Raw genomic sequence first — 19,663 nt, 5'->3', positions numbered from 1 at the left:
ATCACATATTTTTATAAGGGTATTTATGTCTTTTAAAACATATTTCATTTCTATTCATTAAATCAATCAAACACTGTAATATAATTCCTAAAGTTTATTCCTTCCGCGAACCAAACAATAGAATACAATTCCTATTCTATTCCTTGCCTATTCCATTCCTTATGGAATAGCATTCCTATTACCTCAAAATTCATTCCGTGAACCAAACGTACTGTATTTCTCTAAATTTAGAGATTTAGTTAAATGGGTTTATCAAATTCTAAAAAATAGAAAATAATTTTTTATTTTTCAATTTGAAAAAATGATTTTAGTAATCAAATTTTTATTTTTCAATTTTTCATTTGTCTAACTTTTTATTTTTTTTGGTGGACCATAATTCAAAACAACGTCGTGAATATTATGAGTTAAAATAATGTACTTCATGTGTTAGAATAATGTATATTACGTGTTAAAATAATAAAACTTCTGGAGTAATATAATATACATTATACTTTAAAATAATATACATTATGAGTTTTATATATATATATATATATATATATATATATATATATATATATATATATATATATATATATATATATATATATATATTACAGCGGATCATGTGAAAAAATACACAAATAATGTCATTTTTAGACTGTGATCTACACAGCTATGTGGATGGTCCACGCAATAACTATTGTTACTAAGACCATCTCCAACCAGGCGCCAAAGCACCAAATTTAGAGGAATAGAGGGCATAGTAGTGCTCCAACCAACGCGCCATTGCACCAAATTTTTGGTGCAGAATGAATAGTGTAGCGCCATATTTCGCGTTGCACTATTCATCCTACGCCATTTTTGGTATGGATTTATTTTCCTCATTTTGCCCCACCTTTGTTCTTAATCTTTTTTTATAATTTCTTTTGTATCCTTTATATATTTATATATAAATATATATATATATATATATATATATATATATATATATATATATATATATATATATATATATTTACATATTTTGTTAAATATTTAAACATAAATTGTATATTATTAAAAAAATATATATCATTTGAAAGATCTCATCAAGACGATTAAAATATGACTAATATTGAATATAATTTAATTAAAAATTAAATTACATAAAATATAATTAAAGTTTAATTTATTAAATTACAACTATATATTATATTAAAATAATAAAAGTATAAATATAAACTTTTAATTTATGTGAATATAAATTATTTTAGTGTAGGAATAAAATTTGGTGTAAGAATATGCTGGAAATATTTCTTTTGGTGTAAAATTTGGTGAAGAATTTGATGTTTTGGGTTTAGATGGCCTAAACGCATATGTTTAAAACAAAAAACAAAAATAAAAAAAAAAACAAAAAAAAAAAAACAAAAAACAAGAAGGAGAGAAAGTGTTTATGAAGAAGAAGAAGTAAATAGGGTCGGATTTTGGACTATGCAAGCTGAGTTACAGCACAGGGCTTCAAACTTTAGAGGTGTCCCCAAATTTTAGAGGCTCCAATTAACCTTAAAAGACTTTGTGAAGAAATGGTTGAAGGTTGAAACATGTGTTTATTGTATTTCAACTTGAAAGTCAAAGGTTCAAGACTTGTAAGTTGCCTTAACTTTGGATATCTTCTTAAATACGTATTAAAAAAATACAATATTGATTTTAAAGATTGTAATTTTGATAGAGTCTCATTTATTTACTATAACATAGAAAAACCAACTATGGGAGGAGAGAAAGTGTTAAAAGTCAAATTTAACAAAAAGTCAAATTTAACAATGAGACAAAAAACTGAATTGTACCTCGTTCGTGGCGTCATACAACTCGTCATGTCAGTTTTTCGTCCCCTCCTCGGCTTCTCCGTCCGTAACATAAATTTTCTCGTTCATTCAAAATTCGAAGTATCAGTGAAATTGACCTAATCACGCTCTATCTACTGTTCCATTTCCTGCGCGGCCAGCCGGCCACCATAGTCCAGTGAAAAACTCCTAATCTCCTATACCCAGAGAGAGAATCTAAGCAGAGAAGGAGACAGGGCCTAGTCTGAAATGTTAGAGACAATGAAATTTTCAAGTACTTTGACAGGTAAAGATATTGTCTCGGCACTCTGGGTATCTCTATTCTCTAGTTTGTGCTTCTCCTTCTGCCTTGATAATTCTTCTAATTTTAAACATTTCATTAGATTATTGCATGTTAAACTTGGAATATTTTATTCCTAATTAGTCACTAATCCTGTTAAATTATAAGTCTTTCTTTAGCATTTGAGTCTTCGATGACAGCGAATTTGAGGTATATTAGAATTTTTTTCACTTTTAATCCAATGACTTAGAGTCTCCATTAATATAATTTGGGTTCACAACTTTCATTACTCACATAAGTAGGACATGACAGAATGAAAACTCACCGCATGTAGCACTTCTCAGTCAAATTGAGAAGTTAACAGACAAGGTGGAAGAATTTCACATTATTAGGATTAACTTCTGGGTTTGACTGGAATGGTACTTATTTTGGGAATGACCTAGAAGTGATAAAACTCACTGGAACTACCACTTCTTGGTCAAACCAAAAAGTTTACCGACAAGATGTAAGAACGCATCTACCATTTCTCAATCAAACTGAGAAGTTAACAAACAAGGTGGAAGAATTTCACCTTAGAATTAACTTCTCGGTTTTACTGGAATGGTACTTATTTTGGGAATGACCGAGAAGTGATAAAACTCACTAGAAGTACCACTTCTAGAAGTTAACTGACAAGATGTATGAATTCCACCTTATGGTTAACTTTTCTGTTTGACTGAGAATTGGTACTTATGTCGGGAATGACCAAGAAGTGATATTTTCGGTGAGTTTTCATCGGTCATGTAGTTGAAATGATCAAATCTGGAAAAAAAAAAAAAAAAATCAAAGTGGAACTCTACTTATGTCAGAATGAAAGTTGTGAACCTAAGTTGAAGGAGATTCCAAAGTAGGACCGAAAGTGGAAAAAAAAAAAAAAAACCTCTACATTTGTCTTCTTTTTTTTTTTTTTTTTTTGGATAAAAAAGGAAGCGGGACACCCGAGTTTAACTAGTACAATATTCCCATTGGTACCACGTTGGGATGCCTGCCAGATCATCTTTAAGAGCATTCACCACAAGCGTAGGTGGGGCTTCCAAGATGTATGGTAGTACCAGCCGTGAAATTCCCAGCATTTGTTGCCAAGATATCGGCCGCCTTATTTTAATTTGCTCTCGGACGATGTGAACCAGTCTCCAAACACCCGTTCTTTCAAGCTCACTCTTACATGCATGGAGAATGTTATCAACAGCACTGCTCACGCACTACAAGAAAAATGCACATAGACAACACTAGAAAGACAACAGTTTTTAAGAAAAGTGTTGTCTTTTGTATAAAAGACAACAGTTTGGTCCAAAACCGTTGTCTTTGATGCAACACTTTTGTCAAAGACAACGGTTTTTACTTAACCGTTGTTATAAGTGTGTTGTCTTTGTGCATTTTGTGAAAAGACAACACCACAACGACAACGGTTTTTAAAAACCGTTGTCTATGTGCGTTTTTTTTTTAAATAAGACAACGGTTTTTTTAACTGTTGTCGTTGGTGTGTTGTCTTTAAGCGCACTGGAATACACAACACTAGAAAGACAACGGTTGTTTAAAACCGTTGTCTTTGTGCGCTCTTTTTTTAAAAAAAGACAACGGTTTTATTTAACCGTTGTCGTTGGTGTGTTGTCGTTAAACACAATCGAATACACAACACTAAAACGACAACGGTTTTATAAAACCGTTGTCTTTGCATGTTCGTTATTTGTTTAAGACAACGGTTTTATTTAACCGTTGTCTTTGGTATGTTGTCTTTAAGTGTATTTGAATACACAACACTATAAAGACAACGGTTTTAAACAACCGTTGTCGTTGCGCATCATTATTTAACAGGTATATAAAATAAAAATGAAGATGTTAACTAGAAGAGTCGAACCTATGACCTCATGCTTAACAAGTACACAATTTTACCAACTACACAACACAACCTCTTATGTTTAAAAGTGCAACATCTGGTATATAACTGGGTTGCTTCTGTGTTGTTTGTGAAAACCAAGACAACAATTTTAGAAAATAGTTAAAGAATTCCCCCCAAGAAGAATAGAACCTAGGACCACTAACATAATAAACTAAGTTAAACCCACCAAGCGACAACAACACTTATGTAGACTACAAGAAAAACAGCTTTTAGTGACAAAAATTTAGTGACGGGTAAAAAAATCCCTCATTAAATGTATTGTTTGCATAATTTTTGTGACGGTTAAAAATTACTCTAGTTAAAAGTTTATGATTTAGTGACGAAATTTTAATTTTATATTTATATTAAAAATATACTCTCACTATTAGTACAAAAGATGTGTTACTCTCACTAACAAGCTAAGGTTAGCTATATGTTGGTAATCGACCCTTCCGGCTAGCGCATGACTAACAAGGTTGAAACTGTTGGTAATCGACCCCTCCGGCATGCCTGAAACACGTTGAGAATGGATATGAAAGAGTAGTTGATCGATGCCGTACAATTTTCTATATCCCATTTCTTTTGCCGCCGCGATCTTAATTAGCTGTATGTCATAATTACCAAACTATATATTCATAATTTTTGAATTGAAATGCATATTCATAATGATTGAATAACTCTGATCTATATTCACATACAATTACAGAACGTTGTGTTTATAATTTGCGATGTTCATATTCCCAAGTGTTTATAACTATACATTTTAGAAATTGTGAATCAACAATACAGAAATTATGAATCTGCAGTATAGAAATTATGAATTTACTATATATAAATTATTAATCTATACAACTGTATTTAAATTAGAAATTATGAATCTACATTATAGAAATCTATGAATCTCGTGTTCTGTACCTATATACCCGATTCTATTTTAATTGACCGGATGTAGCGACTCGAGTAATTAAATTATTATTTTGTTATGAAATTTCCCTCTAAGCTAAGACAAATTAAAATTTCCCTCTAAGACAAACTTGGGAAATTTTTGTCTTCCCTCCCAGACAAAAGAGCGCAAAATTAGGGTTAGTCCAAAATTGTCTCCGCCACGCCAGTCTTCCCTCTCCGCCACGCCAGTCTTCCCTCTCCGCCACGCCAGTCTTCCCTCTCCGCCACGCCAGTCTTCCCTCTCCGCCACGCCGGTCTTCCCTCTCCGCCACGCCAGTCTCCGATAACCTCCTCGTGTGCTCTCCGCCGACGGCGTACCGCCCTCGCCGACCGCCGACTGCGTACCGCCCTCGCCGACCGCCGACCGCGTACCGCCCTCGCCGACCGCCGACTGCGTACCGCCCTCGCCGACCGCCGACCGCGTACAGGAGAAAACACGTGTGCGAGCTACTCTTCCTTCTGAACCACAGCGCATGAATGGAAGGTATAAGCTTATATGGCTTTGTGTTTTTCATGCTCTGTGTTCAAACTTTGGTCCTATGCTCTGAATATTTGACCTGATGTTTCAGGCCGGCCCTTTGTTACTGGTACACTCTTCATAGACATGTAGTATCTGTTAGTTCATTGATTGGATTGGACATGATTGATATAAAAGATGGGAATAGAGTAGGAGGAAAACAAGTTGCAGTTTGAGAAAGCAAACCTTAAATCTTTTGATCACAACCTTAAATCTGTTGAGATATAGCCACATAAAAGCAGTGGGAGTGCAGAACAAAGTCCTTGTACATAATTGAGGAAGCTTGTAGTATTTGATCCTTCTGTTGACTGTTTGAGTAATAGAAATTGATGTAATTAGTTTGTAACATTCTGCAGATGGTTGAACTAGGAAGACTGAGGAGGAGGATAATACACTGAGAGCTGCTGTGGAAGCTTTTGGTGAGAGTAATTGGCAGGTTGTTGCTGCTTCCCTTGAAGGACGGACAGTTACCCAGTGCTCCAATAGGTCAGTTATATTTTTTAATGGTTAGAGTTTGTCATGGCATGTTTATTATTGAGGTTGAGGTAATCAAACTATTCTATGTGATATTGGCACTAGGAAATCTTAGTTTTTTGCAGAATTATATTGCTTAATTTGTTCTGAGGTAACTGCCACATTAAGGTTATGATTGATACTTTTTAATGAATTCAAGTGTTATCATTTATTCTGCCTAATCTGTTGTGAAAGGATTCACATGTGGTTGAAAGTAAATTTGTAGTTATATGAGTACTTGAGCCTTTGACTACACATTGCAGTTGAATGAAATAGAGTATACTTATGCAGATTTACTTCAAGGTATTAATGAAGTTATTGTATTCTTAAGTCTGTAATATGTATGGTGGTATTTATATCTCTCTCTTTTGCCATTCCACCATGTCAGACCTCTCTCAAACCTTACTACTCCTTGCTCCATTTATACCTCCCCTCAGATTCTTCCTATCACTTCCATTCTCGTTACTTTTTCTAGCAGCCCTATTTGTTCGATATGAATTGGTATAATTGTATAATTTTATAATTTTATAATTTTATAATTTTATTTATACACCATGTCAGACCTCTCTCAATGTGGTTTTTGTTTTGGTAGTTACTACTAATTGTATAATTTTTAAGCGATATGAATTTATTTTTCTTGTCACTTGACTGTTTTGTAGCATTGGTGTATAAATAAACAATGGACAAAGAATGGATGTCAAAAGATAGATTATGTTATGAATATGAGGTTGGAGTAGAATCTTTTTTACAATTTGCTAAAAAAAATGCCGTTGATCCTAATTCAATATCATGCCCATGTGCAATATGTGGCAACCTAAGGAAGCAACCTCTTGATACTATAAGGGCACACTTGTACCGTAATGGAATGGATGGAACGTATGTGTCATGGATATGGCACGGGGAGAAGGCTACGTTAAACAACTCAATAGATGATGGCGGTCTAATTAGGGGAGAAGAGCATAATCGTGTTGATGAAAATCCTATAGATATGGTAAATGCTGCTTATGACGAATACGTTGAGGATCCCAACAAATTTAGTAAATTACTAGAAGATGCAGAGAAACCGCTATACGTTGGATGTACTACGTTTACAAAACTATCAGCGGTAGTGAAGTTAGATATAAGTGTTTGTATATGTTAAATTGTAATGCACATGCAAATCTTATTTAACATTTGTAGGCTCCTCGTCAGCCGGATAGTAACCAATGCGGTTTCTATGTCATGGCTTACCTGAAGACTTTAATTGAGAACATGCCGGACATTGATGATAAAGATTCTGTTCAAGCACTGGTAATAATTCAATTTCTAATTCGTGTTTAAAATTATTTTGATTTCAATGTTTCAAAGTGGAAATATGATGCATTTGAGATTCTTGTTGCCAGTATAATTTTGAGTACTCCATTTATTGTTGATGTCTATTGAATGAATGCTTTTTAGTTTTTAATTTGATCATTTTATTCACAAAGTTTAAAGTGGAGAGATTAGAGAAAATACAAAAGCTCTTGCCTTTAGAACTGCTAAAACTCTATTACCGTATATTGGTTCTTGAAAATTACTCCTAACTTATTTCGAATTTCATTGCAATTACTAATTTATTTACTCACTTTTTACATGTAGTTCCAACAAGTTGAATATGACAAAGCGGTTATTGATCTGGTGCGTTCTGAATGGGCCGATATTATATCAAGTTATATACAGTAGGTATGATTTGATCATTAGAACGTTGTGATCTTTTAGACTTCGTGGAATTGTTTGTTGTAGTATTATGATGACTTCGTCGAATTGTTTTTTGTATTATTATGACTTGGATGATATTTGATTCGATGAGAATTGGTCATGGAAGTATTTACACTTGTTATTTTGAACCTTAGCTTGTGCAAAATTATGTAACTACAGTTGGCCATGGTGAATGGATAAATTGTTTTTTGGTATATGATTAAAATTTAAGCAGGTTAAAAACCGTTGAGACAACGGTTAAAAATCGTTGTCTATTTTACAATAGACAACAATTTGAAACTGTTGTCTTTTCTACAAAAGACAACAGTTTATCTGCGTGACTTTTAACAACAGCGATTTCAACAACACACAATAGACAACAGTTTATAACTGTTGTCTTTTAAAGAAAAGACAACAGTTACAAAACCGTTGTCTATGTGCATCACTTTTAACAACACCGGTTTCAAAAACATTGAATAGACAACGGGTCAAAAACCGTTGTCGTTGATAGAAATGACAACGGTTTATAACCGTTGTCTATGTGTGTGACTTTTAACAACACCGGTTTCAACAACACTTAATAGACAACGGTTCGAAAACCGTTGTCTTTACAAGAAAAGACAACGGTTAAAAACCGTTGTCTATGTGTATGACTTTTAACAACACCGGTTTCAACAACATTGAATAGACAACGGTTCGAAAACCGTTGTCGTTTCTAAAAAAGACAACGGTTAAAAACCGTTGTCTATGTGTATGACTTTTAACAACACCGGTTTCAACAACACTTAATAGACAACGGTTCGAAAACCGTTGTCGTCTCAAGAAAAGACAACGGTTTTTAACCGTTGTCTATGTGCATGACTTTTAACAACACCGGTTTCAACAACACCTAATAGACAACGGTTCGAAAACCGTTGTCGTTTCAAGAAAAGACAACGGTTTTTAACCGTTGTCTATGTGCGTGACTTTTAACAACACCGGTTTCAACAACACTTAATAGACAACGGTTAGAAAACCGTTGTCGTTTCTAGAAATGACAACGGTTTAAAACCGTTGTCTATGTGCGTGACTTTTAACAACACTGGTTTCAACAACACTTAATAGACAACGGTTGAAAAACCGTTGTCGTTTCTAGAAAAGACAACGGTTAAAAACCGTTGTCTATGCGCGTGACCTACAACAACACCGGCTTCAACAACAGAAGTTTTACCCCTACGACAACGGTTATTAACCGTTGTCTATGTGCATTTTTCTTGTAGTGTTGACAGAAAATGTGAGATGATGCAAATCACAATAACTCAGCGATTCAGTAAACATGGTCAAATAAGTTAGTAAATTAAGCCTGTGTGAATTCCTTTTCCTTTTTTTTTTCCCTCTCTCTTTGTTGCTCTTAAAAAATCATGAAAAAAAAAAAAAAAAAACCCACAATTGAAGTTGGCTATTATATATTAAAAAAAAAAAAAAAAAAAAAAAAAAAGTCATTCTTCAAACTCTGATCTAAATGGATATTTTAATCTACTTATTGCGGCCGCCTCATGTGCGTCATTGCCATTTAGGCCCTATTCGTTTTCTGTATTGTGATCCCAGCAAACTAACGCTACAGAAATGGTGGACAACCTATCCGCCGAAGAGTGGCTATGGCGTTCACAAGAGCTTGTCCCGGTGGCGCTGGAGAAGGCCAGGAAGGTTAAAGGATTCCCCAGTAGGTGGAAGGTGATTATTTCCAAATTGGAGCAGATCCCATCAAGATTGTCAGATTTGTCTACTCATCCGTTCTTCTCCAAAAACGCTCTGTGTAAGGAGCAGCTGCAGGCCGTATGGAACACACTGAATGAAGCAATTGAGTTTGCCGAGATGTGTGCGAAAGAGAAGTATGAGGGAAAGCTTCGGATGCAAAGCGATTTGGATGTTTTATCTGGGAAATTGGATCTGAGTTTACGCGATTGTGGGCTTTTAATCAAGACTAGGATGCTGGGTGAAGTTACTATGAACACTGTAGCAGAACCAGAACCAGATAGAAGGGATTTAAGAGAATTGCTTGCCCGGCTTCAAATAGGGCACTTGGAAGCTAAGCATAGGGCTCTTGATGGGCTTCTTGAAGCCATGAAAGATGATGAAAACACCATTCTGGAAGTCTTGACCCGTAGCAATGTTTCTGCTATAGTCCAGTTACTCACAGCATCTTCTCCTCAAATGAGAGAAAAGGCAGTCACAGTGATCTGCTCACTTTCAGAATCTGGGTGTTGTGAGAAATGGCTAGTTTCAGAGAAAGTGATTCCCCCTCTTATACGCCTTCTTGATTCCGGGTCTTCTCTGGGTAAGGAGAAGGCTGCTATTTCTCTTCAGAGATTGTCAATGTCAGCAGAAACTGCCGGGTTGATTGTTGGCCATGGAGGGATTAGGCCATTGATTGAGATCTGTCATACCCAGGATTCTGTTTCTCAGGCTGCAGCTGCTTGTGCACTGAAAAATATATCCGTTGTCCCCGAGGCCCGACAAGGTCTTGGCAACGAAGGCGTCGTGGAGGCGATGATCAATCTTCTCGATTGCAGTACGGGTCCCGAGTTAAAAGACTACGCCGCTCAGTGCTTGCAGAACATCACTTCCGGTTCCAGTGATGATGAGCTTAGAAGATGTGTTATTGAGGAGGGTGGACTTCCCAGCCTGGTTTCATGTTTACCTCATGAATCTGCAGTGGGCGCGTTAGCAAATTTGGTCGGCTATGTCCCCGTCGAGACATTGGTTTCACTCGGTGTCCTTCCAAGATTGGTTCATGTCGTCAGATGTGGATCAATTGGTGCAAAGCAGTCTGCAGTGTCTGCAATCTGCAGAATTAGTACCTCTCCCGAAGCGAAAAAGGCGGTGGGCGAGAGCGGGTGCATCCCGCTTCTCGTCAAGACGCTTGTCGTGGCAAAAGAGAATAACGGGTTGAGAGAGGCTGCTGCCCAAGCAATTTCCATCTTGATGACCCTCGGACAGAATTGCAGGGAAGTGAAGAAGGACGACGATAGCGTGCCAAATCTGGTGCAATTGCTCGACCCGAGCCCTCACAACGCTGCAAAGAAGTACGCCGCTTCTTGCCTGGTGTTGCTGTCGTCGAGCAAGAAATGCAAGAAGCTAATGATCTCCCACGGGGCGATCGGATATCTCAAGAAACTTAGCGAGATGGATGTCCCGGGTGCCAAGAAGCTACTCGAGCGTCTCGAAAGAGGGAATTCGATATCTGGTTTGTTTAGTAGGTGAAGTACAACTTCTGCATAGTCTGACTTTGGGTTTCAATATCTCAAACAAAGTGACATTAACTGCAAAACATAGAGCTTGTTAACCTATGCAACCTATGCGACTTGATGTACATCAAATAAGAATATAAATTGTGGAAATCATCATTCTAGTTTTCTTCTTTATATTTACAACATTAATTTGTGATTCTTTGGATTGAAATCCTATACTAGCTAGTGTACAATTGATAGATTTCTCATTCACTATGGAAAAAAGGTTAATTGTCCATTGCAATCCTGCCTGCATTGTGTTATGAACTGATCGTCACAGGCAGGAAAAATAAGATAGAAAATAGCATAGAACTGATCTGGGTTTTCTTGAGGCCCCAGAACTCCCTAATTCCCTTTGCTGGGATAAAAATTCTCCTCCTTTTTATTAGAATTGGTTCCCCTTTTTATAGGGTAAAATACAACTCATAAAATAGGAAATAAACTAAATAAGCTGACTAGCTAAGTAATATGCTAAAATATTCCAACTTACTAAATAACGAAAGTATCTATAAAATAAGGAAATAGGTTTCCAAAAAACTGAAATAAGTATCTTTCTAAATAACCTCAACTTTCCAATTCTTTCCTAGGGGCTTCCTTTCTACCCCAACTTTCCTATTGTTGCCTCATCCTGCTTGTTCTTGGTTCTACGAGAATAATGCTGCCCCCAAAATGCATCATTACTCCCCTCCGGGACATCAAGCTTGTCCGCAAGCTTGAAATCAGGAAACTGTAAGACAAAGTTACTTAACACTTCCCAAGTGGCGTCCTCTATGGGAAACCCCTGCCACTGGACTAATATCTCCCTTACACCACGGTTGAGTCTGCACTTAAACACTGCCTCAGGCTGCAAAATCACTCGGCCATCTCTTGTAGCTGGTAGTGGAGAAAACAAGGAGGGAGCATTGCCCGTGAATGGCTTAAGCAAGAATACGTGAAACACATTATGCACGCGTGACTCCGGGGGAAACTCCAATTGATAGGCGACCTTACCAACTCGTTTCAGTATTCGAAAGGGGCCATAAAATCGTGGGGACAATTTATTATTCCACCGTCGGGCTAAGGAATTCTGCCGATATGGCTGCAACTTCACCCAAACCCACTGGCCTTCGTCAAACTCCACAGCTCGATGGAGGCGGTTATATGCTTGTTCCATCCTCGATTGGGCCAACTGGAGGTGATGTCGTGCGTCATGGAGAACCTCATCTCGAGACTGCAAAGCTGCATCCACTGCGTCCACTTTAGACGTACCTGGTTCATAGGATAAAAGACGTGGAGGTGGCCTGCCATACACAATCTGAAAAGGGGTTGAATGGAGGGCAGAGTGGAAAGCAGTATTGTAACAATACTCAACCCATGGGAGAATGTCTGTCCACTTCCGAGGGTGATCTCCAACCAGGCATCGCAAGTAGACCTCAATAGTTCTGTTCACCACCTCTGTTTGGCCATCAGATTGTGGGTGGTAGGAGGAAGAAAAATTCAATTTAGCTCCGCTCAAGAGGAATAACTCCTTCCAGAAGTTACTCAAAAAAACAGAATCTCGATCACTCACAATAGACTCTGGCAACCCATGTAACTTAAAAACATTGGCAAAAAACACTTGAGCAACCATGGCTGCTGAAAATGGATGTTGTAAAGCCATAAAATGGCTGTACTTTGAAAACCGGTCAACCACCACAAATATCACTGACTTTCCTCCCACCTTTGGCAACCCTTCAATAAAATCCATGGAGATATCTGACCATATATGGGCTGGTATAGGCAGTGGCTGTAGCACCCCAGATGGGTGGCAATTTTCCCACTTCTGTCGTTGGCACTCTGCGCAGCTACCTACAAAAGAATGCACCATACTATTTAAACCAGGCCAAGTAAAATCACGACGAACTCGGTGAATCGTTTTCTGGACTCCTTCGTGGGTGGCATCATGGACTTCTCGTAGCACACGATTGACAAGTTCAGAATCTGGAGGAATGAAGATTTTTTTCTTATAAAGAAGGAGGCCGTCAGAGAGTTGCCAAAGGTCGTTTCCTGGTTGTCCGACCTTTTGCAAAAAGGGTGAGTATGAACGGGAAGTGTGTACTGCCTCCTTGATGGCACCCAACAACACGGAGTGGATCATAGAAATTGCATAGCAGTGTTCTGGAGTCTGATCCCTGTGAGACAAAGCATCTGCCACTGCATTGAGCTTCCCTGGTTTGTATTCCACCACAAAATCAAAGCCCAAGAGTTTACTCATCCAATGTTGCTGGGGAGAGGTAGATAGGCGCTGCTGTAGCAAATACTTGAGACTATAGTGATCCGTTCGAATAATAAATGATCGTCCCCATAAATAGTGACGCCAATGGCGAATTGCTTGCGCTAAACCAATTAACTCCCTCTCATATGCAGCAAGCTTTTGATGATGATCAGCAAGCTTTTTGCTAAAGAAAGCAATGGGATGCATGGCCTGCTGCAAAACTGCACCTACCCCGCTACCTGAAGCATCACACTCGACGACAAAGGATTGGGCGAAATCAGGAAGGTGCAAGACCGGAGCAGAGGTGAGGGCGTGTTTCAAGGTTTCGAATGCTTTGGTAGCCTCCCTTGACCACACAAAAGAATGCTTGCGGAGTAAGTTGGTGAGAGGTGCTGCGATGACGCCATAGTCACGAATAAACCGACGGTAGAACCCTGCTAGTCCCAAGAACCCACGAAGACTGGTCGGGGAATTGGGAATTGGCCAGTCACGTACTGCCTGTACTTTGTCTTCATCGACAGCCACACCTTGATCGCTAATAACATGGCCAAGATAACGAACCTGGTTGTCTCCAAAAACACATTTGGACTTTTTCAAGAACAAGCTGTGTTGTAGTAGTAATTCAAAAACCATGCGGATGTGTTGAATATGCTCTGCCCAAGTAGCACTATAAATCAGAATGTCATCAAAGAAAACCAATACGAACTTACGAAGGAAAGGCCCAAAGACTTCGTTCATCAAAGATTGAAAAGTTGACGGGGCATTCGTGAGCCCGAACGGCATGACCAAAAATTCGAAATGGCCATGGTGAGTCCGAAATGCTGTTTTCTCCACATCCTCCGGGCGCATCCGTATTTGGTGATAGCCGGAGCGCAAGTCCAACTTGGTAAAGACTCGGGACCCATGTAATTCATCAAGAAGCTCATCAATGACCGGAATTGGGAATTTATCCTTAATAGTGCGAGCATTTAGTTCTCGATAATCAACACAGAAACGCCAAGTCCCATCTTGCTTCTTAACCAAAAGTACCGGAGAAGAGAATGGTGATTTACTCGGCTGAATAATCCCATGTTCAAGCATATCGGCACACTGTTTCTCAATTTCATCCTTGAGTACTTGGGGGTACCTATAAGGATGAACCGCAACTGGGTCAGAACCAGCAGACAATACAATTCGATGATCACACGATCGGGATGGTGGCAGTGTTTGAGACTTCCCGGAACAAGGGGTCAAATTCTGATAGAAGGACGTTCAAAATGTCTTGGTTGGAAGCAGGCAACAAGGAATTAACGGCAGCCAATGCATGGGGAGTGTCGCTGGACCATGAGACCAATTTTCCATTCAAGAAAAATTGCATCGTCAAGGAATTAAAATCCCACCAAATTGGTCCAAGGGTGCTAAGCCATTGAATTCCTAAGACCAAGTCAAAACCCACCAGTGGAATCTGAAACAAATTTACTAAAAACGAATCGGGGCCCTTAGAAACCAAAACTTGCTCACATAGACCAGTGCTTGAGAGAGAATCCCCATTTGCCACAGCGACCTTTATTCCCGGACGAGGAGCCGTAGGAAGAGACAACCCAAGTGCAGTAGTAGTATTGATGAAATTATGGGTGCTCCCCGTATCCACCAACGCAAGCAGCGGTGTGCCCTCAATCAACACTTGAAGTTTCATCATCTCCCCTGTTGACACACCCGTTATCGCATGAAGGGATATTTCTGCCACCTCAAGGTCCTCAATGGTAGTTTCATCACTTTCCTCTTCCTCATTAATGCCTAGGACACAAAATAGGTGTTTGCACCGATGGCCGCGAGACCACGTCTCATCACAGTTAAAACAAAGGCCCTTGGATTTACGTTCTTCTTGCTCCGCGGGCGACAATCGGCGAATTGGAGGGGGTTTGTGACCAGGTTTCAGCGTAGCTTGCGGTCTGGAGTTGGTAACAGTCACCAAGTTGCTCCCTGTAGGGGCTGGCAGCGGCCGTGGGGGCTGCCTAAATGTTCCTTTTTGCATCAAAAGGAGTCGTCGGTAAAAATCACGGGAAGTATTAATGGCCTCGGCCAAGGTGCAGGGCTTACTGCGTTCCACATCAATTCGGAGCAACTCGTCTAATCCTGCTGTAAATAAATCGACTTGCTGGTCAATGCACACCGAATCTGCCCTTGCCAACAGCAGTTGGAAATCTGAAACATATTCATCAATATGACGTGCGCGCTGCTTAACGTTAAGGGGAGGGTGGTATCGTCAGTAGTAAGGGGAGCAGCTTCACGCAGGGCAGGTTGGAGAGCGGATGAATCTGGTTGGGGTGATTTGGGAATGAGAGTATAGTTATTGATGAGATCAGCCAAGGACTGTTTCAGCTCCTTAACCGAGTCAAACAAATCGTCATACTCAGCTTGAGAACGTGCGTTGTTGGGAGGTTGATCGCCCATGACGCCGGCAACGGAACCAATGTTATGAACTGATCGTCACAGGCAGGAAAAATAAGATAGAAAATAGCATAGAACTGATCTAGGTTTTCTTGAGGCCCCAGAACTCCCTAATTCCCTTTGCTGGGATAAAAATTCTCCTCCTTTTTATTAGAATTGGTTCCCCTTTTTATAGGGTAAAATACAACTCATAAAATAGGAAATAAACTAAATAAGCTGACTAGCTAAGTAATATGCTAAAATATTCCAACTTACTAAATAACGAAAGTATCTATAAAATAAGGAAATAGGTTTCCAAAAAACTGAAATAAGTATCTTTCTAAATAACCTCAACTTTCCAATTCTTTCCTAGGGGCTTCCTTTCTACCCCAACTTTCCTATTGTTGCCTCATCCTGCTTGTTCTTGGTTCTACGAGAATAATGCTGCCCCCAAAATGCATCACATTGCCATTTTACTACTTGCTTGGCCAACGTAATACCCCTATTACTTGCTTGGCCAACGTAATGCCACAACATCACTTTTTTTTGGGTACTGACGGGATAATTGGATAAGTTAGACTTAATCCAGAATAATCTTAGTCTAAACTGTCAAAATAATTAACACAGTCAAATAGTAATGATCAGGAGCTAAGCAGAGAGCAGGTAGAGCGATTGCACTAAACACAAAATCAATGCACTTATTAGGGTGTACAACAATTTATTAAGGAATCATTGCAATTTTCCACCCGGTCAACTAGTTTGCGCCCATTTGGTCCAGTAGTCGGTCATGTTAAGACCGGTGACTGGAGGAATAAACAGCTCGCCCCAACCGGGTTGTGGGCCCAACCACCGTCAGAAGCCGCGGCCCACGTGTTTAGCTGCATGCTTGCCTCTATGGGGCCCAGTACATGAACCCCACGTGCCCGTCATGCCGGAAGACCAGACATAAATCACTAGGCTCCTTATAAATATGACATTTATTACCCTTGAGGGGGACTTTTCACCTACTAAACACATTGTAATTAAGAGGTTCCCGGTCACGTTATTAGACCGGTATATCTGTTACTTATATAGAGCAATTGCACTTATTAGACTAAATTAATTAGTCATTGACTAGTATAAATACTGAGCCCCTGTGGTAACAAGGGGGACATGCTCAAACTTGTATTCAAACTATCAGCAATACTAGTTGTCTTTGTATACTGATACACAAATATTTTTCGGTAATATTATTACGGTATAATACTCTTTTTTTTCGTATGACAAAACGCATCTTTCTAACCACCTGCTTGCCAATAAAATTACACATTGTGCAATTACTAATCTAACTGATGGATATATTGGACCCGGATCGAACCGACCTGGAGAGACAGACCCGAGAAGCCCCTCGACCCAGTCAATTGGGCCGTGGCCGAGTCGGCCCAAGGCATCTCGGCCTTGGGCCGAGTCGGCCACAGATGGGCTCGTTACACTCGAGCCCACCACCATGGACTCGGCCACTGCCGAGCCGGTCCATGGTGGACTCGGCTAGGCCGAGCTTGGCACGTGCCGAGTCGGCCCGCCTTGGACCCGGTCCCGGAGGGTACGCGGTCAAAGCGGGCCGATCCAACTAACCCCGATCCTAGGGGTGCGGTTAGGGAGTTTGAGCTAATATAAAAGGACTCCCTCTTGTCCTAAACAGGGACACGACACACAACACAACAGATTCTTAAATTGCTATCTTCTAGCCTTATTGTCCTAATCAAGCCTTGTAATAGCTTATTAGCGATAATTAATACAATATACGGTCCCTGCGACCTACGGTCCCCGCGACCTTATTATATCTCTACGTCATATTATTTATTTCGTACGTATACTTATCCGGGTTTAATAATTCGGGCTACCCCCGGGGAATTAAATCCATCATTGGTGCTCTTGTTGAAAGCTGATGTACCAGCTCAAGCGTATTCTATATCTAGTGGTCTACCGCGACCAGCTACCATGATAAGGTCGAGATCCAACTCTCGACCACACCAACGGTTCCCGTGGCACCAAGCTCGCCGCAACCGAGAACGGCCCCAACGGGGCCCCCAGCCTCCAACCGGCACAGGAGGGGGCGGTTACCCTTTAGCAATCCTCTACGACTTTGGCTCACCTCACAGAGGGTCCCCAAGGAGGTGCACACGATAGTCCGGAGGCCACACAAAGGACGCCGACCCCGCCTCCACCTCCCTCAAGGTGGTGCACTGGTCCAAGCACCCGGCTACCTCGGGCACTCAACACTCAAATCGAAGAGGATGTCAACTCACCCCGACCATCGGACATGCGGGGAGGGGGTGACATCCGCCAAGATCACCATCGAGAGGGTGATAGAGGGAGGTCGACCCATGTTAGGCCCGCCTTTAAGAGGCTGGGCATGCGCGTGTCGGCCTGAGATAGGTTAGGCCCAAGGCCAACCCCTAACGCACTACAAGCGGAGGAATCATGTCCCCGAAGGTCGCCAAGCCGCGGGCTCCGAGCTCTGCCGTTACGCGAGATAGGCCTCCCGAGATGAGAGGTCGGGAAACAAATGGTCGAGCTCCAAGCACCAATCGTGACGAGGTCGAGCAGCTCCGTAAGCGAATGAACGAGCTCCCAGAGGGGATGGTCGCGCCCCAACAAGCTACCACCTTGTCGACCCACCCCGTTGAGGGGCTCCAAAGAGGTGTCCGAGCCCTCTTGCTTGGCCCCGACGTCTCTCGAGGGGTGCCTACATTTACCCCGCCCCTCCCAAGGGGGCGTGATAGGTCGAGCACCCGGCTCCCCCGAACCCCAGGAGCTCAAATATTGACATATGTTCTTATTAACCCATGGTCGCGGTCGTTCATCCCGGCCCTGACCTTGGCATTTCCTAACGGTAGTACAGGGGGGACGCCCCCACTCACTACCTAACGGACGAACATGTTATGGGTTGCTTGCCCCTTGACAAGGACGAAGCCAAGCCGGTGGGGAGAACCTACATAGTCCCCCGTGACATACACTACAAGAAATCCTCCAATGACACCTTGCTACATTAGGTGTCAGTCACAGAGGAGGTCCACAAAGGGACCTGCCCGGTCCACCGGGGGGTCCATCCTCTCCAATGATGTTCCAAGAGGTGGGACGTCTCATCCTACAATGTTTTAAGAGGTGGAGCGTCCCGGCCCCGACCTTGGCATTTCCCTAACGGTAGTACAGGGGGGACGCCCCCACTCACTACCTAACGGACGAACATGTTATGGGTTGCTTGTCCCTTGACAAGGACGAAGCCAAGCTGGTGGGGAGAACCTACATAGTCCCCCGTGACATACACTACAAGAAGTCCTCCAATGACAGCTTGCTACATTAGGTGTCAGTCATAGAGGAGGTCCACAAAGGGACCTGCCCGGTCCACCGGGGGGTCCGTCCTCTCCAATGATGTTTCAAGAGGTCGTCCGTCCTCTCCAATGATGTTTCAAGAGGTCGTCTGTCCTCTCCATATGACTTGGCTCATGCGGTAACATACCCCAAGGGGGCACGAGGTCCGACCTCGCGTACCAACCCCGACGGAAGAGCTCAGTGGCTTAGTCCGGCAGGACTTGGCCCAAGCGGCTTGCGCACCCTAAGGGGGCACGAGGTCCGACCTCGCGTACCAACCCCGGCGGAGGTGCCCAGCGGCTTAGTCTAGGGGGACTAGGCTCAAACGGTTAACATAAGGCATTGTGCTAAAAAAAAAATGAATCAATAAAGGAGAGCTGATTGTCCATTCAGAACGCCAAGTCAATACAATGTGCCCACCTCCCAGAGGGGAAACATAAAATGTGCCCACCTCCGGGAGGGGAAGCATGTTTATTGAAGCAAGGTACAAAAGGACACACCTCCCGGAGGGGAGACATAAAATATGCCCACCTCCCGGATGGGAGTCATAAAATGTGCCCACCTCCCGGAGGGGGGACATAAAATGTGCCCACCTCCCGGAGGAGAGATACAAATGTGCCTACCTTCGGGGGGAGATGCATGTTAGGAAGAGTACAAAGTGGTGGAGCGGAAGACGGAACCCATATGATAAAGAAGGGATGACACTA

The 19,663-nt window shown here is 41.3% G+C and overlaps 1 protein-coding gene and 1 long non-coding RNA gene across 2 annotated transcripts; both read left to right on the top strand.

Annotated features, from left to right (window-relative positions):
* The first annotated feature begins 1,925 nt into the window (after positions 1 to 1,925).
* On the top strand, positions 1,926 to 7,628 carry LOC109157633. The gene is made up of 4 exons (XR_002050258.1): positions 1,926 to 2,088; positions 5,819 to 5,948; positions 7,155 to 7,265; positions 7,593 to 7,628. It is a non-coding gene; the product is annotated as an uncharacterized LOC109157633 (long non-coding RNA).
* A 1,589-nt stretch (positions 7,629 to 9,217) lies between these two features.
* Positions 9,218 to 11,095, top strand: LOC109157669 (vacuolar protein 8-like). The gene has a single exon (XM_019305530.1). The coding sequence runs from the start codon at positions 9,297 to 9,299 to the stop codon at positions 10,932 to 10,934; it is 1,638 nt and encodes a 545-aa protein (XP_019161075.1). The 5' UTR covers positions 9,218 to 9,296; the 3' UTR covers positions 10,935 to 11,095.
* The last annotated feature ends 8,568 nt before the right edge of the window (positions 11,096 to 19,663 follow it).

Source organism: Ipomoea nil, unplaced genomic scaffold, assembly GCF_001879475.1.
Source record: "Ipomoea nil cultivar Tokyo-kokei standard unplaced genomic scaffold, Asagao_1.1 scaffold2791, whole genome shotgun sequence".
NCBI classification, from domain to species: domain Eukaryota; kingdom Viridiplantae; phylum Streptophyta; class Magnoliopsida; order Solanales; family Convolvulaceae; genus Ipomoea; species Ipomoea nil.
The sequence above is the reverse complement of the archived record's forward strand: the minus strand, read 5'-3'. Positions and strand labels throughout refer to the sequence as shown.

What these genes read in the sequence shown, in the direction of transcription:
- LOC109157669 (XM_019305530.1), top strand. Translation starts at nt 9,297, where the DNA reads ATGGTGGACAACCTATCCGCCGAAGAGTGGCTATGGCGTTCACAAGAG.